Below are 26,306 nucleotides of genomic sequence, written 5' to 3'. Positions count from 1 at the left end.
AGACAGGCTATCAAAGGCCTAACATAACAAACAATAGGCTCATGGCAGTTTTACAGCGGTTACATGGATACACGGGCAGGCAGCTTGGTGGTGAGTGGAGGAGTATTTAAAGTAGGGACCGCAGACAGGCTTCAAAGGCCTAACATAAGAAAATGGGCTGGCTGTAGGCACTTTATAATTGGTTCCAGGGGTACACGGGCAGCAGTGGTCTGGCCAGTGGAGGACTAGTGGAAGGAGGGACCGCAGACAGGCTTCAAAGGCCTAAAATAAAAAAATGGGCTGGCTGTAGGCACTTTATAATTGGTTCCAGGGGTACACGGGCAGCAGTGGTCTGGCCAGTGGAGGACTAGTGGAAGGAGGGACCGCAGACAGGCTTCAAAGGCCTAACATAAAAAAATGGGCTGGCTGTAGGCACTTTATAATTGGTTCCAGGGGTACACGGGCAGCAGTGGTCTGGTCAGTGGAGGACTAGTGGAAGGAGGGACCGCAGACAGGCTTCAAAGGCCTAACATAAGAAAATGGGCTGGCTGTAGGCACTTTATAATTGGTTCCAGGGGTACACGGGCAGCAGTGGTCTGGCCAGTGGAGGACTAGTGGAAGGAGGGACCGCAGACAGGCTTCAAAGGCCTAAAATAAAAAAATGGGCTGGCTGTAGGCACTTTATAATTGGTTCCAGGGGTACACGGGCAGCAGTGGTCTGGCCAGTGGAGGACTAGTGGAAGGAGGGACCGCAGACAGGCTTCAAAGGCCTAACATAAAAAAATGGGCTGGCTGTAGGCACTTTATAATTGGTTCCAGGGGTACACGGGCAGCAGTGGTCTGGCCAGTGGAGGACTAGTGGAAGGAGGGACCGCAGACAGGCTTCAAAGGCCTAACATAAAAAAATGGGCTGGCTGTAGGCACTTTATAATTGGTTCCAGGGGTACACGGGCAGCAGTGGTCTGGCCAGTGGAGGACTAGTGGAAGGAGGGACCGCAGACAGGCTTCAAAGGCCTAACATAAAAAAATGGGCTGGCTGTAGGCACTTTATAATTGGTTCCAGGGGTACACGGGCAGCAGTGGTCTGGTCAGTGGAGGACTAGTGGAAGGAGGGACCGCAGACAGGCTTCAAAGGCCTAACATAAAAAAATGGGCTGGCTGTAGGCACTTTATAATTGGTTCCAGGGGTACACGGGCAGCAGTGGTCTGGTCAGTGGAGGACTAGTGGAAGGAGGGACCGCAGACAGACTTCAAAGGCCTAACATAAAAAAATGGGCTGGCTGTAGGCACTTTATAATTGGTTCCAGGGGTACACGGGCAGCAGTGGTCTGGTCAGTGGAGGACTAGTGGAAGGAGGGACCGCAGACAGGCTTCAAAGGCCTAAAATAACAAACAATAGGCTCATGGCAGTTTTACAGCGGTTACATGGATACACGGGCAGCTTGGTGGTGAGTGGAGGAGTAGTGCAAGGAGTGTCTGTCCCAGTACTCCCAAAATATAAATAGATGTTAATGTCTCGCAAAACAACCAAAACAAAAAAAAAGGTGGCATACTTAGGTACAGGGGTGGGCTCATCTGCTGAGTTTCTGACATAGTAATTTGGCAGTAACTATTTAATGGTGCCAATATAGGACACAGACACAGACTACTTTAAGTTGCATCATAGATGTCTACAAATTTGTATTGTCAGTGCCAGACATTGAATGATGTCAGCGAATAGACTAAAGATTGGTGGAGCTGTGCGACATAATTTTGCACGTGGTAGAGCACATTTTGAGCTGGGGTAGGGGGGAACTCTCTTGAGGCCGGCGGGACCGCCCCAGGGCCCCTCATGTTACAACGGTGTGTCTGACGTTGGGTGCGCACCACCACCGCCAGAGACACTACATTGTACTATGAGGGACCCAGTAGCAATGCCGTCAACCAAAAGCGAGCACACCCACCTCTTCAGACAAACAGCAGTCTCACGGGTGCTTGCGCCAAGTCGCGATACCACGGCCCCGTGTGGGGAGTTTGGCCATTTAGGGAGGTGTAAACATGTCGTATGCTGTACAATCAGCTGCAGCAAATTAGACATTAGAAAAGTAATTCACAGGCAAGAGCTTTTCATAGGAAAGCTAGGTGTCGGCCGGGCAAGGTGGGGCAAAAGATTTCGAAATCCAGTTGTGGTTCATTTTAATGAATGTTAGATCGTCAACATTTTGGGTAGCCAGACGAGTCCTTTTTTCGGTTAATATTGAACCTGCAGCACTGAATACTCTTTCTGATAGGACACTTGCTGCCGGGCAAGCAAGCTCCTGCAATGCATATTCTGCCAATTCTGGCCAGGTGTCTAATTTGGAGGCCCAGTAATCAAATGGGAATGACGGTTGAGGGAGAACATCGATAAGGGATGAAAAATAGTTAGTAACCATACTGGACAAATGTTGTCTCCTGTCACTTTCAATTGATGCAGCAGTACCTGTCCTGTCTGCGGTCATAGCAAAATCACTCCACAACCTGGTCAGAAAACCCCTCTGTCCAACGCCACTTCTGATGTGTGCACCCCTAACACTCCTAGTCTGCTGCCCCCTGGAGCTCGTGTGAGAACGATCACGTGCGCTGTGTGCTGGGAATGCCTGAAGCAAACGGTCAACAAGAGTTGATTGTTTGGTTGCTAATATTAGCTCCAAGTTCTCATGTGGCATAATATTTTGCAATTTGCCTTTATAGCGTGGATCAAGGAGGCAGGCCAACCAGTAATCGTCATCGTTCATCATTTTCGTAATGCGTGTGTCCCTTTTTAGGATACGTAAGGCATAATCCGCCATGTGGGCCAAAGTTCCAGTTGTCAAATCTCCGGTTGTGATTGGTTGAGGGGCAGTTGCAGGCAAATCTACGTCACTTGTGTCCCTCAAAAAACCAGAACCCGGCCGTGACACGCAACCAATTTCCTGTGCCCCCGGGAAAGGTTCGGCATTAAAAATATACTCATCCCCATCATCCTCCTCGTCCTCCACCTCCTCTTCGCCCGCTACCTCGTCCTGTACACTGCCCTGACCAGACAATGGCTGACTGTCATCAAGGCTTTCCTCTTCCTCTGGTGCAGACGCCTGCTCCTTTATGTGCGTCAAACTTTGCATCAGCAGACGCATTAGGGGGATGCTCATGCTTATTACGGCGTTGTCTGCACTAACCAGCCGTGTGCATTCCTCAAAACACTGAAGGACTTGACACATGTCTTGTATCTTAGACCACTGCACACCTGACAACTCCATGTCTGCCATCCTACTGCCTGCCCGTGTATCCTCCCACAAATAAATAACAGCACGCCTCTGTTCGCACAGTCTCTGAAGCATGTGCAGTGTTGAGTTCCACCTTGTTGCAACGTCTATGATTAGGCGATGCTGGGGAAGGTTCAAAGACCGCTGATAGGTCTGCATACGGCTGGCGTGTACAGGCGAACGTCGGATATGTGAGCAAAGTGCACGCACTTTGAGGAGCAGGTCGGAGAACCCAGGATAAGTTTTCAATAAGCACTGCACCACCAGGTTTAAGGTGTGAGCCAGGCAAGGAATGTGTTTCAGTTGGGAAAGGGAGATGGCAGCCATGAAATTCCTTCCGTTATCACTCACTACCTTGCCTGCCTCAAGATCTACTGTGCCCAGTCACGACTGCGTTTCTTGTTGCAAGAACTCGGACAGAACTTCCGCGGTGTGTCTGTTGTCGCCCAAACACTTCATAGCCAATACAGCCTGCTGACGCTTGGCAGTAGCTGGCCCATAATGGGACAACTGGTGTGCAACAGTGTCATCTGCCGATGGAGTGGTTGGCAGACTGCGTTCTGTGGAAGAGCTGTAGCTTCTGCAGGAGGACGAGGAGGAGGAGGAGGAGGGGGTGCGAACGCCTACAGCCAACTGTTTCCTAGACCGTGGGCTAGGCACAACTGTCCCTAAATTGATGTCGCCTGTGGACCCTGCATCCACCACATTCACCCAGTGTGCCGTGATGGACACATAACGTCCCTGGCCATGCCTACTGGTCCATGCATCTGTAGTCAGGTGCACCTTTGTACTCACAGATTGCCTGAGTGCATGGACGATGCGCTGTTTAACATGCTGGTGCAGGGCTGGGATGGCTTTTCTGGAAAAAGTGTCGACTGGGTAGCTCGTATCGTGGTTCAGCGTACTCCATCAGGGCTTTGAAAGCTTCGCTTTCAACTAACCGGTAGGGCATCATCTCTAACGAGATTAGTCTAGCTATGTGGGCGTTAAAACCCTGTGTACGCGGATGCGAGGATAAGTACTTCCTTTTTCTAACCAGAGTCTCATGTAGGGTGAGCTGGACTGGAGAGCTGGAGATCGTGGAACTTTCGGGTGTGCCGGTGTACATGGCAGACTGAGAGACGGTTGGAGACGGTATTGTTTCCGCCGGTGCCCTAGATGCAATATTTCCTCCTACAAAACTGGTGGTTCCCTGACCCTGACTGCTTTTGGCTGGCAAAGAAACCTGCACAGATACTGCCGGTGGTGCGGAAAATGGTGGCCTTACAGTGACGGAAGGGATGTTGCGTTGCTGACTAGCTTCATTGGCCGAGGGTGCTACAACCTTAAGGGACGTTTGGTAGTTAGTCCAGGCTTGCAAATGCATGGTGGTTAAGTGTCTATGCATGCAACTAGTATTTAGACTTTTCAGATTCTGACCTCTGCTTAAGCTAGTTGAACATTTTTGACAGATGACTTTGCGCTGATCAGTTGGATGTTGTTTAAAAAAATGCCAGACTGCACTCTTCCTAGACTCGGATCCCTTTTCAGGGATTGCAGACTGAGCTTTAACCGGATGGCCACGCTGTCCTCCAACAGGTTTTGGCTTTGACACGCGTTTTGGGCCAGATACGGGCCCGGCAGATGGAACCTGTTGCTATGTTGATGCCTGCTGCGGCCCCTCCTCCACCTCCGCTTCTGAACTACTGCCGCCTGCACCCTGTTCCCCCAATGGCTGCCAATCGGGGTCAATAACTGGGTCATCTATTACCTCCTCTTCGAGCTCGTGTGCAACTTCGTCTGTGTCACTGTGTCGGTCGGTGGTATAGCGTTCGTGGCGGGGCAACATAGTCTCATCAGGGTCTGATTGTGGATCTGTACCCTGAGAGGGCAATGTGGTGGTCTGAGTCAGAGGAGCAGCATAGTACTCTGGCTGTGGCTGTGCATCAGTGCACTCCATGTCAGAATATACTTGTAATGGGCATGGCCTATTAAGTGTTTCACTTTGTAAGCCAGGGACGGTATGTGTAAAGAGCTCCATGGAGTAACCCGTTGTGTCGCCTGCTGCATCCTTCTCTCTTGTTGTAGTTTTTGCTGAGGAGGACAAGGAAGCGACTTGTCCCTGACCGTGAACATCCACAAGCGACGCGCTGCTTTTACATTTACCAGTTTCGGAAGAGGAGGCAAAAGAGCTAGAGGCTGAGTCTGCAATGTAAGCCAAAACTTGCTGTTGCTGCTCCGCCTTTAAAAGCGGTTTTCCTACTCCCAGAAAAGAGAGCGTTCGAGGCCTTGTGTAGCCTGACGACGAAACTGGCTCCACAGCTCCAGACTTAGGTGGAATATTTTTATCCCCACGACCACCTGATGCTCCACTACCACTACCATCATTACCAGCTGACAATGAACGCCCACGACGACCTCTTGCACCAGACTTCCTCATTGTTTTAAAATCTTAACCAAAGTAACTTTATTTGTTGCTGTCAAACAACTTACACGGTGAGCTATAACTTCAGTATGATTTCAATATCCCTTAACAGGTTGGTGAGACCACAAGGAAAATCAGGCACAATGGTACACACTCTGTTTTCTGTGGCACAAAATCACAGAGATGACACACACGCAGGACTGTCACTCAAGCACTAATGTCAATATTAATCTCCCACCTAATTTATTTATTTTTTTTTCTCAGGGAGACTTTAGAAACCAAATAATATTAAAAAAAAAAAAAAAAAAAAAAGGCTTTCTATGGCCCACAATTAGAGAGAGAGAGGTGGCACACCCAGGAGTCAAGACTGGCGCACAAGCTGAAAGGGCAATATTACTCTCCCACTGTTTTTTTATGTTTTTTTTTCTTTAAGGGAGACTTTAGAAACCCAATAATATTTAAAAAAATAAATAAATAGGCTTTCTATGGCCCACTGAATGAGAGGGAGAGAGGTGGCACACCCAGGAGTCAAGACTGGCACACAAGCTGAAAGGGCAATATTACTCTCCCACTGTTTTTTTATGTTTTTTTTTTTTTTTTCAGGGAGACTTTAGAAACCAAATAATATTAAAAAAACCAAAAAAAAAATAGCCTTTCTATTGCCCACTGAATGAGAGAGAGAGGTGGCACACCCAGGAGTCAAGACTGGCACACAAGCTGAAAGGGCAATATTACTCTCCCACTGTTTTTTTATGTTTTTTTTTTTTTTTCAGGGAGACTTTAGAAACCAAATAATATTAAAAAAAACAAAAAAAAAAAATAGCCTTTCTATGGCCCACTGAATGAGAGAGAGAGGTGGCACACCCAGGAGTCAAGACTGGCACACAAGCTGAAAGGGCAATATTACTCTCCCACTGTTTTTTTAGGTTTTTTTTTTTTTTCAGGGAGACTTTAGAAACCAAATAATAAGAAAATAAATAAATAAATAAATAGTCTTTCTATAGCCCACTGAATGAGAGATAGCACACACAGCAGTGGCACACAAGCCCTGACTGAGGCCAATATTTTTCTCCCACTGATTGATGTAGTGTTTTTGTGTTGAGGTAGATTTTAGAACACAAATCAAGGAAAAAAAAAAAATGCTTTCTATGGCCCACTGAATGAGAGAGAGAGGTGGCACACCCAGGAGTCAAGACTGGCACACAAGCTGAAAGGGCAATATTACTCTCCCACTGTTTTTTTATGTTTTTTTTTTTTTTCAGGGAGACTTTAGAAACCAAATAATATTAAAAAAACCAAAAAAAAAAAATAGCCTTTCTATGGCCCACTGAATGAGAGAGAGAGGTGGCACACCCAGGAGTCAAGACTGGCACACAAGCTGAAAGGGCAATATTACTCTCCCACTGTTTTTTTAGGTTTTTTTTTTTTTTCAGGGAGACTTTAGAAACCCAATAATATTTAAAAAAAAAAAAAAATAGGCTTTCTATGGCCCACTGAATGAGAGAGAGAGGTGGCACACCCAGGAGTCAAGACTGGCACACAAGCTGAAAGGGCAATATTACTCTCCCACTGTTTTTTTATGTTTTTTTTTTTTTTTCAGGGAGACTTTAGAAACCAAATAATATTAAAAAAACCAAAAAAAAAAAATAGCCTTTCTATGGCCCACTGAATGAGAGAGAGAGGTGGCACACCCAGGAGTCAAGACTGGCACACAAGCTGAAAGGGCAATATTACTCTCCCACTGTTTTTTTAGGTTTTTTTTTTTTTTCAGGGAGACTTTAGAAACCCAATAATATTTAAAAAAAAAAAAAAATAGGCTTTCTATGGCCCACTGAATGAGAGGGAGAGAGGTGGCACACCCAGGAGTCAAGACTGGCACACAAGCTGAAAGGGCAATATTACTCTCCCACTGTTTTTTTATGTTTTTTTTTTTTTTTTCAGGGAGACTTTAGAAACCAAATAATATTAAAAAAACCAAAAAAAAAATAGCCTTTCTATGGCCCACTGAATGAGAGAGAGAGGTGGCACACCCAGGAGTCAAGACTGGCACACAAGCTGAAAGGGCAATATTACTCTCCCACTGTTTTTTTATGTTTTTTTTTTTTTTTCAGGGAGACTTTAGAAACCAAATAATATTAAAAAAACCAAAAAAAAAAAATAGCCTTTCTATGGCCCACTGAATGAGAGAGAGAGGTGGCACACCCAGGAGTCAAGACTGGCACACAAGCTGAAAGGGCAATATTACTCTCCCACTGTTTTTTTAGGTTTTTTTTTTTTTTCAGGGAGACTTTAGAAACCAAATAATAAGAAAATAAATAAATAAATAAATAGTCTTTCTATAGCCCACTGAATGAGAGATAGCACACACAGCAGTGGCACACAAGCCCTGACTGAGGCCAATATTTTTCTCCCACTGATTGATGTAGTGTTTTTGTGTTGAGGTAGATTTTAGAACACAAATCAAGGAAAAAAAAAAATGCTTTCTATGGCCCACTGAATGAGAGAGAGAGGTGGCACACCCAGGAGTCAAGACTGGCACACAAGCTGAAAGGGCAATATTACTCTCCCACTGTTTTTTTATGTTTTTTTTTTTTTTTTTTCAGGGAGACTTTAGAAACCAAATAATATTAAAAAAACCAAAAAAAAAAAATAGCCTTTCTATGGCCCACTGAATGAGAGAGAGAGGTGGCACACCCAGGAGTCAAGACTGGCACACAAGCTGAAAGGGCAATATTACTCTCCCACTGTTTTTTTATGTTTTTTTTTTTTTTTTTCAGGGAGACTTTAGAAACCAAATAATATTAAAAAAACCAAAAAAAAAAATAGCCTTTCTATGGCCCACTGAATGAGAGAGAGAGGTGGCACACCCAGGAGTCAAGACTGGCACACAAGCTGAAAGGGCAATATTACTCTCCCACTGTTTTTTTAGGTTTTTTTTTTTTTTTTCAGGGAGACTTTAGAAACCAAATAATAAGAAAATAAATAAATAAATAAATAGTCTTTCTATAGCCCACTGAATGAGAGATAGCACACACAGCAGTGGCACACAAGCCCTGACTGAGGCCAATATTTTTCTCCCACTGATTGATGTAGTGTTTTTGTGTTGAGGTAGATTTTAGAACACAAATCAAGGAAAAAAAAAAAAATGCTTTCTATGGCCCACTGAATGAGAGAGAGAGGTGGCACACCCAGGAGTCAAGACTGGCACACAAGCTGAAAGGGCAATATTACTCTCCCACTGTTTTTTTATGTTTTTTTTTTTTTTTCAGGGAGACTTTAGAAACCAAATAATATTAAAAAAACCAAAAAAAAAAATAGCCTTTCTATGGCCCACTGAATGAGAGAGAGAGGTGGCACACCCAGGAGTCAAGACTGGCACACAAGCTGAAAGGGCAATATTACTCTCCCACTGTTTTTTTATGTTTTTTTTTTTTTTCAGGGAGACTTTAGAAACCAAATAATATTAAAAAAACCCCAAAAAAAAATAGCCTTTCTATGGCCCACTGAATGAGAGAGAGAGGTGGCACACCCAGGAGTCAAGACTGGCACACAAGCTGAAAGGGCAATATTACTCTCCCACTGTTTTTTTATGTTTGTTTTTTTTTTTTCAGGGATACTTTAGAAACCAAATAATATTAAAAAAACCAAAAAAAAAATAGCCTTTCTATGGCCCACTGAATGAGAGAGAGAGGTGGCACACCCAGGAGTCAAGACTGGCACACAAGCTGAAAGGGCAATATTACTCTCCCACTGTTTTTTTATGTTTTTTTTTTTTTTCAGGGAGACTTTAGAAACCAAATAATATTAAAAAAATAAAATAAATAAATAGGCTTTCTATAGCCCACTGAATGAGAGATAGCACACACAGCAGTGGCACACAAGCCCTGACTGAGGCCAATATTTTTCTCCCACTGATTGATGTAGTGTTTTTGTGTTGAGGTAGATTTTAGAACACAAATCACGGAAAAAATAAATAGGCTTTCTATGGCCCACTCAGTGAGAGATGGCACACACAGGGATGGCACTGTAGCAGAAATGCCAATCTTAATCTCCCACAAAAAAAACAAAAAAAAAACAGGGACTGTCCTACAATTACTATCTCCCTGCAGTAATCTAAGCCAGGTATGGCAGGCAGCAATAGGAGTGGACTGATGCACAAATTAAATAAAAAGTGTGGACAAACAAAAAAGATAGCTGTGCAGAAAGGAAGGAACAAGAGGATATGTGCTTTGAAAAAAGCAGTTGGTTTCCACAGTGGCGTACACACAGCAATACAGCTATCACGGAGCCTTCTAGGGCAGCCCAATGAGCTACAGCGCTGAGGGGAAAAAAAAAAAAAAAAGCTTCCACTGTTCCTGCACACCGAAGGTGGTGTTGGACAGTGGAAATCGCTGCAGCACAAGCGGTTTGGTGGTTAGTGGACCCTGCCTAACGCTCTCCCTGCTTCTGACGAAGCGGCAGCAACCTCTCCCTAAGCTCAGATCAGCAGCAGTAAGATGGCGGTCGGCGGGAACGCCCCTTTATAGCCCCTGTGACGCCGCAGACAGCAAGCCAATCACTGCAATGCCCTTCTCTAAGATGGTGGGGACCAGGATCTATGTCATCACGCTGCCCACACTCTGCGTTCACCTTCATTGGCTGAGAAATGGCGCTTTTCACGTCATTGAAACGCGACTTTGGCGCGAAAGTCGCGTACCGCATGGCCGACAAGCACAGGGGTCGGATCGGGTTTCATGAGACGCCGACTTAGCCAAAAGTCGGCGACTTTTGAAAATGATCGACCCGTTTCGCTCAACCCTAATAGCGGTGGTTTCTTTCTGCCCCGAAGTGGTGCCTGGTATTACCTGGCAGTCACCCATCAGCTACTTAATGATTAAGACCCTGGATGGGTCGAAACGTCTGTTATATTTTGTAGTCGTCTTTCTGTTCTATCAATTTGACCTGCTCCCTTAATTTGATTTTCTTTATGCAGCGGACTTAGATACAACTTTTTTCACCACAATACCTACGAGTGTGCGGTGAGTTCTGATCCTCTTACATCACTCACCACTGAACACTGCATGCGCTGTGACTGGGGAAAATTCTAACTATGTGCACAGCGTAAGTCTTTAGCAAAATAGCACCTGGTCCACCTACTCCTGTGAACTGGACAGTCTAAGGGGAGTATCTAGTAGTCGCAGTGTAGGACATAGGGCAGTACACCGACCACAGTCTCCTATTTGTAGTGGGTCATTCTCAGGCACACATCAGCAAGAAATGACAGTGTCCGGGGCTTAGTTAAAAAGCTATAAAAAAAAAACCACAACACTGATTAATGTCATACTTTTATAAATGAACTTTTAAACATAAAGTAAAAAAGAAAAGTGATCGATTACCTTTAAAAAAAGCATATAAACATTTAAAGAAGACCCACAATTCCCTGAGATTAAGAGTCTGTAATGTACTCTTGCTAAGCTGCAGTGCAGCTTAAGGATTTACATTGATCACAATTTATTAAATATCAAGTTTCTCATATATTCAGATTTGAAATAATATATTCCAAACCCCAACTTAAACACTTATAGCACACAATTGTGATCCTTTCTACTTGCATATAAAAACCCAAATTTAGTGTTATACATGTTCTATTTATTATTTCTACATTACATTTTTGCCTGTGGGACAATAATTTGCACAGAGGAGACAAGTCAATATGAATGATGATCAGTAGTAGAATATATTATATATATATTTGAGTATGCATTTTGCCAAATCATGTAGTTTATAATGACCAAGGTTTCTGTGCCGCTCAATGGGGTTTGCCGAAATCCATGAATGTTACATAAACCCATTTAGATGTATGAAATGGGGTTTTCAGTCTTAAAACTTCTGCACCATATCTGCAGCTTGTAAAAATGCCAGATAGCTGCATTTGTATGAGATTAGGCTGTAACAGACTGCAATCATTCAAAACCTTTAGTAAAACAGGCAGGAAGCATGTAAAGCGGATCTTTCGCTAGATTTCCCAATACAAGATGCATTTATTAAATGGATCTATAAGGATAATTTAGCAGTTACCAGAAAAAATCCAATCAGAATGTCTGAGTTCAACTTTCCTATAGGATTATACAATCACCGCATGCCTAGCATGATTTCCAACTCCTTATGCTACTTTTACACTTACCATGTTTTTTGCGGCCTGTTATTGCGGGCCTTTTTTGCGGGCCGTATTGCCGCAATTTTCATGGTCTGCAACAATAACGGACCGCAAAAAACTTGCAGATTGACATTTTTCGAGTTCCCAATACTATAGCAAAATTAATGGGAAAAAAAATTGCCATCTGCAAAACCGGAAGTCACGGTGCACTGCAAAAACAACCTTTAGTTGTTTTTGTGGCCCCATTGATTTACAATGGGGGCCGTGTCCGTAAGCCGTGAAAAAGGTCGAGCAGGCTCAATCTTTTTTTCACCGCTGTAAATACGGCCATAAGGCGCATGGCGCACCATGGAATTATTGCAGCCCCATAGAAATCTATTGGTGCCGCAAAAATGGGCCACAAAACAACGGTATGTGTAAAAGAAGCCTTAGTGTCCCTTCTCCCTGCTGCTGGAGTCTGAAACTATTCAGTACATGCTGCAGCAATCAGGCAGACTAGGTGGGTGGGAGGAGACTGAATTCACTTGGACTCTCATGAATTTTCAAAGTCAGGGCACCAGTCTCATTGGGTTTAAGAGATTTGTTTAGTAATGTATGTAGTTTGTGTTGTTGCATCCACTTTAAAGTAGCACTCCTGTCAACATTTTATAGTATTACAGTGTGAAAAATTAGTATTTGATAAACTGCAAATTGAGCAAGCTTTCCCACCTACAAAGAATGGAGAGGTCTGTAATTTTTATCATAGGTACACTTCACCTGTGAGAGACAGAATCTTAAAAAAAAAAATCCAGAAAATCACATCTGATTTTTACATACATAATTTGCATTTTATTGCGTGAAATAAGTATTTGACACAATAGAAAAACAGAACTAAATATTTGGTACAGAAATTTTTGTTTGCACTTAGAGGTCAGACGTTTCCTGCAATTCTTGACCAAGTTTGCACGCACTGCATCATGAATTACAGACGTCTCCATTCATTGTAGGTGGGAAAACTTTTCCCCACTGTACATGCTGCCTAAACCGATTTTTAGCAGGTATTTTTTTCTCTGAAACATTTCAGCATTTTAGAGAAAATATATTTTGAAGATCCGTCCGTGAAACAGAGCCAGAGACTAGACTAGTCCGGTACAACCCCCAGCCGGCTTCGCCCAGCACTTCTAGAAGTACGGTAATTGACGGGTCCATGTCAGTTGAAATGTATCCTACAATAAAAATTACAGACCTCTCCATTCTTTGTAGGTGGGAAAACTTACAAATCGACAGTGTGTCAAATACTTATTTTTCCCACTGTAGTTCTTTGTAATGTATATTACAAAGTGTTGGTATGTGTGTTTAATACGTTTAGTGATTGCTGCATTTTCCAATTGTCACCACCTTTCTAGTAATGATCTCCACCACATGACCTACACTGTGACAAGTCCGATTCATACAGAACACATTGTGCTATCTGAAGTCACTTTTTCAGCTAATTCTTATAAAAGTCATTTTGTGCAATGTATTGAAAAAGTAACTTAATGTACCTTATACCGCAAATATTCTTTAATACTCCTGCTGGGAACCCTACTTGTTCTGTTTGTGGCTTAACCCCTTAATCCCATTGGACATACTATCCCGTCAAGGTGACCTGGGACTTAATTCCCAGTGATGGGATAGTACGTCCAGTGCGATCACGGCCGGGTGTCAGCTGACTATCACAGCTGACATTCGGCACTATGTGCCAGGAGCGGTCACGGACCGTCCTGGCACATTAACCCCCGGCACACTGCGATCAAACATGATCGCAGTGTTCCAGCGGTATAGGGAAGCATCGCACAGGGAGGGGGCTCCCTGCATGCTTCCCTGAGACCCTCAGAGCAACGCGATGTGATCGCGTTGCTCCGAGGGTCTCTTACCTCCTCCCTGCAGGCCCAGATCCAAAATGGCCACGGGGCTGCATCTGGGTCCTGCAGGGAGGTGGCTTTACCAGCGCCTGCTCAGAGCAAGTTCTGGTAAGCCTCCCTGCTGTGCCTGTGAGATCGATGATCTGACACAGTGCACAGCACAGATCAGCGATCTGTCAATATAATGTGATTCCCCCACTGGGGCAAAGTACAAAAGTAAAAAAAAAATATTTACATGTGTAAAAAAAAAAAAATTCCTAAACGAATAAAAAATATATATATATTGTTCCAATAAATACATTCCTTTATCTAAATTAAAAAAAACAATAAAAGTGCACATATTTAGTATCGCCACGTCCGTAACGACCCGACCTATAAAACTGTCTACTAGTTAACCCCTTCAGTGAACACCATAAAAAAAATTTTTTAAAAGGAGGCAAAAAACAACCCTTTATTATCATACCACCGAACAAATAGTGGAATAGCACGCGATCAAGAGGACAGATATAAATAACCATGGTACCGCTGAAAACGGCATCTTGTCCCACAAAAAACGAGCTGTGACACAGCGTCATCAGTGAAAAAATAAAAAAGTTATAGTCCTCAGAACAAAGTGATGCAAAAATAATTCTTTTTTCTATAAAATAGTTTTTATCGTATAAAAGCGCCAAAAAATAAAAAAAATCTAAATGAGGTATCGCTGTAATCGTACTGACCCGAAGAATAAAACTGCTTTATCCATTTTACCAAACGCGGAACGGTATAAATGCCCCCCCCTCCCAAAAGAAATTCATGAATAGCTGGTTTTTGGTCATACTGCCTAACAAAAATCGGAATAAAAAGTGATCAAAAAATGTCACATGCCCAAAAATGTTACCAATAAAAACATCAACTCGTCCCGCAAAAAACAAGACCTCACATGACTCTGTGGACAAAAATATGGAAAAATTATAGCTCTCAAAATGTGGAAACGCAAAAAAATATTTTTTGCAATAAAAAGCCTCTTTTAGTGTGTGACGGCTGCCAGTCATAAAAATCCACTAAAAAACCCTCTATAAAAGTAAATCAAACGCCCCTTCATCACCCACTTAGTTAGGGAAAAATAAAAAAATGTTAAAAAATGTATTTATTTCCATTTTCCCATTAGGGTTAGAGCTAGGGTTAGGGTTAGGGCTAGGGTTAGGGCTAGGGTTAGGGCTAGGGTTAGGGCTAGGGTTAGGGTTGGGTCTAGGGTTAGGGTTTGGATTACATTTACAGTTGGGATTAGGGTTAGGGTTATGGTTGGGATTAGGGTTAGGGGTGGGGTTAGGGGTGTGGTTGGGGTTAGGGGTGTGGTTGGGATTAGGGGTGTGTTTGGGTTAGGGTTCCAGTTAGAATTGGGGGTTTCCATTGTTTAGGCACATCAGGGGCTGTCAATGGACAACAACTTCTGGGGTCCAATTTCTCTTGTTACCCTTGGGAAAATAAAAATTTGGGGGGTTAAAAAAACATTTTTGTGGGACAAAAATGATTTTTTATTTTCACGGCTCTGCGTTATAAACTGTAGTGAAATACTTGGGGGTTCAAAGTTCTCACAACAAATCTAGATAAGTTCCTTGGGGGGTTTAGTTTCCAATATGGGGTCACTTGTGGGGGGTTTCTACTTTTTAGGTACATTAGGGGCTCTGTAAACGCAATGTGACACCTGCAGACCATTCCATCTAAGTCTGCATTCCAAATGGCACTCCTTCCCTTCCAAGCTCTGCCATGCCCCCAGACGGTGGTTACCCCTCACATATGGGGTATCAGCGTACTCAGGATAAATTGCACAACAACTTTTGGGATCCAATTTCTCCTGTTACCCTTGGGAAAATACAAAACTGGGGGCTAAAAAGTAATTTCTGTGGAAAAAAAAAATCATTTTTATTTTCACGGCTCTGCGTCATAAACTGTAGTGAAACACTTGGGGGTTCAAAGCTCTCACAACACATCTACATAAGTTCCTTAGGGGGTCTACTTTCCAAAATGTTGTCACTTGTGGAGGGTTTCAATGTTTAGGCACATTAGTGGCTCTCCAAAAGCAACATGGCGTCCCATCTCATTTCCAGCCAATTTTGCATTGAAAAGTCAAATGGCCCTCCTTCCATTCCGAGCTCTGCCATGCGCCCAAACAGTGGTTTACCCCCACATATGGGGTATCGGGGTACTCAGGACAAATTCGGGGTACTCAGGACCCCAAACAACTTTTGGAGTCCATTTTCTCCTGTTACCCTTGGTAAAATAAAACAAATTGGAGCTGAAGTAATTTTTTTGTGAAAAAAAATTAAATCTTCATTTTTTTTTTAAACATTCCAAAAATTCCTGTGAAGCACTAGAAGGGTTAATAAACTTCTTGAATTTGGTTTTGAGCACCTTGAGGGGTGCAGTTTTTAGAATGGTGTCACACTTGGTTATTTTCTATCACATAGACCCCCCAAAATGACTTCAAATGTGATGTTGTCCCTAAAAAAAAAATGGTGTTGTAAAAATGAGAAATTGCTGGTCAACTTTAACCCTTTTAACTCCCTAACAAAAAAAATGTTGTTTCCAAAATTGTGCTGATGTAAAGTAGACATGTGGGAAATGTTACTTACTAAGTACAGTTATATGAAAAGGTTTGGGCACCCCTGTTAATCTTAAGCTTAATGTTTTATAAAAATAGTTTTTTTTGCAACAGCTATTTCAGTTTCATATATCTAATAACTGTTGGACACAGTAATGTTTCTGCCTTGAAATGAGGTTTATTGTACTAATAGAAAATGTGCAATCTGCATTCAAACAAAATTTGACAGGTGCATAAGTATGGGCACCCTTATCATTTTCTTGTTTTAAATACTCCTACCTACTTTTTACTGACTTACTAAAGCACTTTTTTTGGTTTTGTAGCCTCATTGAGCTTTGAACTTCATAGCCAGGTGTATGCAATCATGAGAAAAGCTACTTAAAGTGGCCACTTGCAAGTTGTTCTCCTGTTTGAATCTCCTCTGAAGAGTGGCATCATGGGCTCCTCAAAACAACTGTCAAATGATCTGAAAACAAAGATTATTCAACATAGTTGTTCAGGGGAAGGATACAAAACCTGTCTAAGAGATTTAACCTGTCAATTTCCACTGTGAGGAACATAGTAAGGAAATGGAAGAACACAGGTACAGTTCTTGTTAAGGCCAGAAGTGGCAGGCGAAGAAAAACATCAGAAATGCAGAGAAGAAGAATGGTGAGATCAGTCAAGGACAATCCTCAGACCACCTCCAGAGAGCTGCAGCATCAACTTGCTGCAGATGGTGTCACTGTGCATCGGTCAACGCATCGGTCAACTATACAACGCACTTTGCACAAGGAGAAGCTGTATGGGAGAGTGATGCGAAAGAAGCCATTTCTGCAAGAACGCCACAAACAGAGTCGGCTGAGGTATGCAAAAGCACATTTGGAGAAGCCAATTTCTTTTTGGAAGAAGGTCCTGTGGACTGATGAAACCAAGATTGAGTTGTTTGGTCATACAAAAAGGCGTTATGCATGGCGGCCAAAAAACACAGCATTCTAAGAAAAACACTTGCTACCCACAGTAAAATTTGGTGGAGGTTCCATCATGCTTTGGGGCTGTGTGGCCAATGCCGGCATCGGGAATCTTGTTAAAGTTGAGGGACGCATGGATTCCTCTCAGTATCAGCAGATTCTTGACAATAATGTTCATGAATCAGTGACAAAGTTGAAGTTACGCAGGGGATGGATCTTTCAGCAAGACAATGATCCAAAACACCGCTCCAAATCTACTCAGGCATTCATGCAGAGGAACAATTACCCTGTTCTGGAATGGCCATCCCAGTCCCCAGACCTGAATATCATTGAACATCTGTGGGATCATTTGAAGAGGGCTGTCCATGCTCGGCGACCATCAAACTTAACTGAACTGGAATTGTTTTGTAAAGAGGAATGGTCAAAAATACCTTCATCCAGGATCCAGGAACTCATTAAAAGCAACAGGAAGCGACTAGAGGCTGGTATTTTTGCAAAAGGAGGATCTACTAAATATTAATGTCACTTTTCTGGTGAGGTGCCCATACTTATGCACCTGTCAAATTTTGTTTGAATGCAGATTGCACATTTTCTGTTAGTACAATAAACCTCATTTTAAGGCAGAAACATTACTGTGTCCAACAGTTATTAGATATATGAAACTGAAATAGCTGTTGCAAAAAAAACAATTTTTATAAAATATTAAGCTTATGATTAATAGGGGTGCCCAAACTTTTTGATATAACTGTATTTTGTGTGACATTTCTCTGTGATTTAAGGGCATAAAAATTCAAATTTGGAAAATTGCGAAATTTTCAAAATTTTTGCCAAATTACCATTTTTTTCACAAATACACGCTGGTAATATCAAAGAAATTTTACCACTATCATGAAATACAATATGTCTTGAGAAAACAATGTCAGAATCACTGGGATCCGTTGACGCGTTCCAGAGTTATAACCTCATAAAGGGACAGTGGTCAGAAATGTAAAAATCGGCCCAGTCATTAACGTGCAAACCACCCTCGGGGCTTAAAGGGAGGGTGCCGTGATTTTAGTTTTTGTATTAATAATTATTGATTATATAATCAATTATTTTTAATACAAAAGTAAATGTACCTCTTTCATACTTTTTTATTTATTCACTTTTACTTCTACCACTGGAGGCCGCCATTTTCATTAGTGTGGGTGTGAGTGTCTGGGCACGACACTTGCACACCTCACTTACGGCAGCCATGTACATAGGAGCCAACGGTCGGGCTCCGACCCCATCTCCTGCCTCTCAGCTGTGACTTGGCCACGCCCACTGAGCTGCCACGTCACAGCTGTGAGAGGAGATCGCGGCCATCTTGTTTATTTCCCTCTGCCATCGCACACACAGCTCAGTGCGTGCGATGGCAGAAGCTGCTGCTGGGAGAAGCTGCTGCCGAGGGTCCGAGGTGAGTATCTGCAGCGAGGAGCTGTGATTGCAGCCTGTACTTAGTATTACATTACAGGCTGCAATCACTGCCGACCTGTTCAGAGCAGAGCAGGGAGATCGTCACACTGCTCTGCCCTGAACATGACTCAGCACATCCTGGGAGAGGACGGAAGGTAAGTACAGGGTTTTTATTTTCTTATGCATCTACCACTGCTGCCTGCCCCTATATACCACCTACCACTGCTGCCTGCCCCTATATACCACCTACCACTGCTGCCTGCCCCTATATACCACCTACCACTTCTACCAGCCCCTATATACCACTGCTACCTGCCCCTATATACCACTGCTAGCTGCCTCTATATACCACTGCTACCTGCCTCTATATACCACCTACCACTGCTACCAGCCCCTATATACCACCTACCACTGCTACCAGCCCCTATATACCACCTACCACTGCTACCTGCCTCTATATACCACTGCTAGCTGCCTCTATATACCACTGCTGGCTGCCTCTGTATACCACTGCTGGCTGCCTCTGTATACCACTGCTGGCTGCCTCTGTATACCACTGCTGGCTGCCTCTGTATACCACTGCTGGCTGCCTCTGTATACCACTGCTGCCTGCCTCTGTATTCCACTATCTGCCTCTATATACACCTACCACTGCTACCTCTGTCCTGTGTAGCTAATCTAGTCCTGGGTAGCTAATCCTGTCCCGTGTACTGTGTCCTCAGCAGTCAGTATCACACAGGACAGGATTAGATACACGGCTCAGCAGTTGGTATCACACGACAGGATTAGATACACGGCTCAGCAGTTGGTATCACACAGGACAGGATTAGATACACGGCTCAGCAGTTGGTATCACACGACAGGATTAGATACACGGCTCAGCAGTTGGTATCACACAGGACAGGACTAGATACACGGCTCAGAAGTTGGTATCACACGACAGGATTAGATACACGGCTCAGCAGTTGGTATCACACAGGACAGGATTAGATACACGGCTCAGCAGTCGGTATCACACAGGACAGGATTAGATACACGGCTCAGCAGTTGGTAACACACAGGACAGGATTAGATACACGGCTCAGCAGTCGGTATCACACAGGACAGGAATAGATACACGGCTCAGCAGTCGGTATCACACAGGACAGGATTAGATACACGGCTCAGCAGTTGGTAACACACAGGACAGGATTAGATACACGGCTCAGCAGTTGGTATCACACGACAGGATTAGATACACGGCTCAGCAGATGGTATCACACAGGACAGGATTAGATACACGGCTCAGCAGTCGGTATCACACAGGACAGGATTAGATACACAACTCAGCAGTCGGTAACACACAGGACAGGATTAGATACACGGCTCAGCAGTCGGTATCACACAGGACAGGATTAGATACACGGATCAGCTGTCAGTATCACACAGGCCAGGATTAGATACACGGCTCAGCAGTCAGTATCTAATCCTCTCCTATGCACTCCTCTCCCCCTGCGTGTCTTTCCCCAATGTGGTTTATTATTTTTGTTGAGGGAGTCGAGGATTATGCGTTCAGTATGGTAAAAGATCAATAAAGGACTTTATTCTGGCCGAGTCTTTATTTACAATACAACTATAGGATTAGTAATGGATGGGTGCCTTATAGACGCCTCTCCATTACTAAGCCGTGGGCTTGATGTCACCGGACAATATGAAGGTGACATTAACCCCAAAAATATGAACCCCACTTGCTACCGCTACAGGGCAAGTGGAAATTGCCAGGCAAAGCGCCAGAAGAGGCGCATGTAAAAGGCGGCTGAGAGCTGATGTTTTTAGCCTGGGGGGGACAATATCCATGGCCCCTTCCTAGGCTATTAATGTCAGCCCGCAGCTGTCTGCATAGTATTTGATGGTTATTAATTATAGGGGGCCCCACGTCTTTTTTTGGGGGGTGTCCCCCATTTTAATAGCCAGTAAAGGCTAAGTATACAGTTGCGAGCGTGTGAGTGTGAGCACACCCTCCCACCCATAGACCAGTACACTGCTCTCCTGAAATACTCTGTGCTCCTGTCACCCTACTCCTTCCACCATACGTCTCTGTGACCTCCCTAGAGCAGCACAATACCATATGGATCACGTATAATGCCGCTATATATATTTATCACATAATACTCCCGTAAAGACCACACATTATGCCGAGATATTATAATATATATAATATCACACATTATGCCAAGTATTGTGTGATCTATGTGACGGTATTATATGTGATCTATATGGCGGTATTATGTTTGATCAGTGTTGTGGAATGATGTAAAAACTATATGACGGTGGTATATGAGAACTATATTGTGGGATTATGTGTGATCTATGTGGCAGTACTAGGTGAGAATTATATGGCGGTATTATGTGTGATCTATATGGTGGTATGTGAGAACTGTATGACAGTATTGTGATCTATTTGATAGTATTGTGTGATCTATATGACAGTATTATGTGAGAACTGTATGACAGTATTGTGTGATCTATTTGATAGTATTGTGTGTGTGTGATCTATATGGCGGTATTATGTGAGAACACTATGGCAGTATTATCTTCAGAAAGCGGACCCATTCTATGGTGGTTCTGGCTGAGCACCTGCACGTGGGTCTGGGGTAATAGAGGGGGCAGCATGACCTTCAGTTAGGTGCAGTCAGGGCTAGTGAGGCAGCTGAAGAGAGGGGTCTCATTTTTATCGTTACTATATGGCTACGTTTCCTTCCCAGCGTCACCCCAGACTGCACCTGTCGTCTCAATTTCACACATCGCCAGGACAGGATCTGAGGAGGGGAATGGGGTCTTTGCATGCAATGTCTGGATCAGAACAGGTCATCAATCCGCAGAAATGTTTCCTGGATTTCTGTGGAGCAGATGGTCCATCCATGTGTATAAAAGACAAGCGCTCTATGTACAATCCCTGGCTGCTCCGCGCACTGAACATGGTGCCCCCCATAGACCAGCACACTGCTCTCCTGAAATACTCTGTGCTGCTGTCACCCTGCTCCCTCCACCACATATCTCCCAGAATCCTTGCTGCCTGCCATCCTCGGTGACTGTCTACTTGTCAGTACAAGGCTGCTGTCGCACGTTCAGTATTTGGTCAGTATTTTACCTCAGTATTTGTAAGCCAAAACCAGGAGTGGGTGATAAATGCAGAAGTGGTGCATATGTTTCTATTATACTTTTCCTCTATTTGTTTCACTCCTGGTTTTGGCTTACACATACTGAGGTAAAATACTGACCAAATACTGATAGTGTGACGGCAGCATTACTCTGCAGTCACCAACAAAATGGCTGCTCACTGGGTTCCTGAATATCATCCTCTCTTATCCCTTAGCAAACACCCAGAAGGGGAGGAGAGGAGACATCACACACGTCAGCAGACTCCGCCCATAATTACTGCAGTGCAGTAATGTGAGCTAGTTGTACACGAGGTTTTTCTGAAATTTCAGCAGCTGCTCCCCCTAGTGTTTAAAAGTGGAAATTCACAAACTTTTCAAATTATTTTTCATATTTTACTAAATTATAAACAAATGATAATATTTTTTAAGAAAATTTAAACATTAATTCTTTACATTTTTACAATTGCTGTAAAAAAAAAAATTTTGATGGCACCTTCCCTTTAAGGGGTTAATGATGTCTCATGATGATCTATTTTGGCTTATGATCACTTACGGGACATATTCCAAGAGGAGAGCAGATGATTGTTTCCTGTATGATTGCAATATTCATCTTCCCTCTGATTTATTTGTGTCTGAAGAAATACATACGTCAAACTCAGCTCAAATGCTTATAACCGTAAACAAAAAATAGTTGCTGTGTACGTTTAGGCTACAAATCTGTGGTCTAGGAGGTTGACCTCAAATTGGCATAGTTCCAGTGTCATATCTGTTAATTGCTCTCTTATGATTCATAAACTGTGATCATTCCCTCACGCAACCATCATAAGATTTGTGAACACGTGCAACGTTGACCAGCATCTGAAGTTTATTGCTTTTGGATACACTGTTCCATGTTCTGTTTACATTCCACTAATTTTATGTACTCTGCTCCCATAGACAATGCTAAAATTATAAACACATGCTCTTCTCTTTCAGATCTGAAGCTGCTTTGGTTGATAGAGTGTCTACCGTTTCTTCTAGAAAGAGTGGTTGCCTAAATGAAGAAAGCCAATGTATCAAGAAATGGCATTACTGGCAGGAAAAGCAGAGGCCGACTTCACCTCCTTTAGGTTTAAGAATGTGAGTGAGAATTTTTGTGAAGTGCGGACCCGGAAAGGGGTGTTCTACAAAACAGCTAAGCTTCTTCGACCTGGAGAGGAGAGATGTTACAGAGGCCAAGTGGAGGATAGGATGAGACATGTCATCATCAATGTAGGGGGAATAAAGTACCGAATCCCGTGGACCACACTAGAAGACTGTCCACTAACACGGCTCGGAAAACTTAAAGCTTGCAACAATTATGATGAAATCATGGATATTTGTGATGATTATGACATCAATTGCAATGAGTTTTTCTTTGATCGTAACCCATGTGCCTTTAGGACTATTATGACTTTCTTGGCAGCTGGCAAGCTAAGGATACTGAGAGAGATGTGTGCCCTTTCTTTTCAGGAAGAACTTATATACTGGGGGATAGAGGAAGAGCAATTGGAGTGGTGCTGCCTTAGAAAGCTACAGCAGAAGGAGGAGGAATTAGCTGAAGCTAAGATGTATGAAGGCGAATATGGCACCTCCAAGGAGAATTCACAAAGTGCCTTGCAGGACAGTGGGCGTTTGGCCCAGTGCATGAAGCATCTCAGGGACATGGTGGAGAACCCTCACTCAGGGATTCCTGGAAAGATTTTTGCCTGTTTGTCAGTTTCTTTTGTGGCAATCACAGCTGTAAGTCTCTGTATTAGCACCATGCCAGATTTCAGAGACGAGGAAGATAGGGTAAGTCTGGTAAACAGAATGTGATTTTTTTTTTTACATTATAACATAAGGCTGGGTTGATACCTGTGTTTGGTAATTCATTTCTGAGATGGATCAGTTGCATAACTGATGTAATTGGAAACACATTGATTATTATGGGTCTGTTTGGGTTCTGTTATGTGTCAGTTTGTAGAATGTAAAAATTTGCATCTTGCAGAACTTTTTTCTGTTCTGAAAACTGGCAGCTGATCCCTCTTGGACATTAATTCGATGTGTCAGTTCATAAAATGTAACATACAAATGGAATTCCTGATTGCAGGTATGAACCCAGCCCTACTATTCATTTATCATGTATTCCATACGGTAGCAACAAAAACAATCTTTTTCCACACAGGATAATGTAAAAGTTCAAGGCATTTTGACATTTTCCCTTAAAATGTATTATTTTCTTCTTATTTTTATGTAATTTCTGTGTTGCGGAGATATTAGCAAAGTATTTTGCACCTAATGAGTTAACCTTTTTTTTTTAAGTGAAAGTGGGTGTTATCAACCAGTTTGACTGAGGGCATTTATTTCTGTCTTCTGTATGATGCTAACCAATCTTAACAGGCAGCAACATACAAAGGGAAGAAGAATGACCCCCACAATAGCTTAGAGCAGGGTTCTCAGTGTGTGAGACGTACAACGTCAGACAGCTCTGATCTCCTGTTCTAACCTTCTGCATGAATCCGTGTGGGGAGAGGGGCAGTGTAGCTGAGTTTAGCTGTGTCATATTACAAACCCTTCTATCAGCTCTCCTGATTATGAAGTGCATTAGTAATCACACTTATGTCTGTGCTCAAGCAGCTGCGGTGAAATCAGGCTGTCATTGCATCTCACACAGGAGTAATCTGCATGTTCTAAACTACTCCTGTGATGTAATGACATCCTGCTCTGATCTCAAATACAAGATGTTACGTGATGACTATTCAGATTTGCCAGCTCATACTGGGGTTTATGCATGAGCCAAAAGTCGCTAATACAATGTAAGCCTATGGAGCCTAGTTCTGACCCCCCCCCAACCCACCAGCTTACATTGTAAAACCAACTTCCGGCTCACATATACAGCCCTGTGTGATTCGGAGACTCTGAATTTCAGTCATGTGACTCAGAAGAAGACCAGAGCGGAGTCCGACTCTGGAGGAGACAACGATTGGTGACTGTATTAATACATCTACACTTCATTACATATGTGCACATTCACACAGGTTTAGCCCATTCAAATGTTAATGGGAGTACTTATTTAATACCTGTAAAGCAAAAAAATAATTTAATGTGATAACATTACCATAATGACAGTGCCCCGAAAAATTGGATAGTGTCTTATATTCTGAAGACTATTTACAAAACATATAAAGGCTCAGTGTCTAGTGGGTTCCATTAGTTTTCTCTCTGAATTAAGGTATTTTAGTGGCAACAATAGCAATTGAGCCTCTGAAATGGTATAAAAGGTAGATGTGAACAGTCTTCTATACAAGGAAACAAATTAATTTAAGACGTAGATATAACAATTTCGATAACTTTGAATTAAAGCAGGTTTCTTCTCATGCATTTACATTCTGCGCTGATTACATATTTCTTTTCACAAGGTGTTTGCTTGCCCAAAAGGGGCCAAGTTCGGAAGGAAATACCAAGAAGACACAAGGAGAAATGCACACTGCCAATTAAGACGTGTCTCTTACTGAGTAATTGACTCTTTCATGTCAAAATTGATCAATACTTATGTGTACAAAATATCTGAAGTGGCTTGTTACATGGCTTTATGTCACCGAGCACTGAAAGCCACATGATAAATGATGGTCACAGTGTGCATAATTGTTAAGGTTGATTCTCTTTACAAGTGACAATTGGGGCACATATAATATCACGTTAAGAATAAACTGAGTCATTATATTTGTCTTATTGATCTGCGTGATGACCGATAATTCACTGTTATTTAACATTATTCTAGAGTTCAAAAGCCCTATGTCTACAAAGTGAAATTGACAGATGTGAGCCACATCATTGCCTGTGTCGCAGGCACTAAATCCAATTTTTTTGCACTTGAGGTTTTGCATTCTGACAAGACATTACATGCTCTATCACCCTGCACTAAATGCAGCAGTAGTTGCAGTGTCGTAAAATGTCTAACTATGGATTACTTGTATGATATGGTAACCTACTAATGTGTGAACTTACCTGAAGTTCCCAAGTACCCCATATTCTTGACTACCATAGAGACACATCACCTGTAATTTTCCTTGTCACTGTTTATTAAAAATAATAATGGTCAATATATGATTTGGGGTTTTTTACCTTACTGATCTATTGCATTTTAGGTTTTAATTTACCGTATTTTTCGCTTTGTAAGATGCACTTTTTTTCCCCCAAAGTTGGGAAAATAGGGGGTGCGTCTTACAAAGCGGACATGTCTTACCGATACCATGGGTGTAGGCCGCGAGCTGGGATGAGGGGGTGTCCGGGTGTCTCCGGGTGCTCGGCGGTTGCTGGCCGGTGCTGCGGGTGTCTCCAGTGCCTAGCAGTGCTGCGTCGGTGTCCAGTGCTGCCCGGGGCTCTGCCGACATTTTGTGACAGGCCAGAGCCCTGGTAATTCCACAGTTCCCTGTGCATGTGCAGTGGACTCCGGGAATATGGCAGCCGATGTGATCTCGGGACCAAAATCTCGAGAGATGAGATTTCAGGGCAGAGCTCTCATATCTCGAG

The 26,306-nt window shown here is 43.0% G+C and overlaps 1 protein-coding gene across 6 annotated transcripts in view; it reads left to right on the top strand.

Annotated features, from left to right (window-relative positions):
* Window positions 1–26,306, top strand: part of KCNG2 (potassium voltage-gated channel modifier subfamily G member 2) — a 423,062-nt gene that overhangs the window by 221,548 nt on the left and 175,208 nt on the right. For 5 of the 6 annotated variants that reach the window (XM_077270043.1, XM_077270042.1, XM_077270041.1 and 2 more), the window contains one exon: window positions 22,749–23,585. In XM_077270043.1, coding sequence (XP_077126158.1) covers window positions 22,824–23,585 — 762 coding nt within the window. In that variant the 5' untranslated portion in view covers window positions 22,749–22,823. The remainder of the gene's footprint in view (window positions 1–22,748; window positions 23,586–26,306) is intronic. The other variant, XM_077270044.1, reaches the window with a different exon arrangement.

The sequence above is a fragment of the Ranitomeya variabilis genome, chromosome 6 (genome assembly GCF_051348905.1).
Source record: "Ranitomeya variabilis isolate aRanVar5 chromosome 6, aRanVar5.hap1, whole genome shotgun sequence".
Taxonomy (NCBI): domain Eukaryota; kingdom Metazoa; phylum Chordata; class Amphibia; order Anura; family Dendrobatidae; genus Ranitomeya; species Ranitomeya variabilis.
This window is presented reverse-complemented; position numbering and strand designations above follow the sequence as displayed.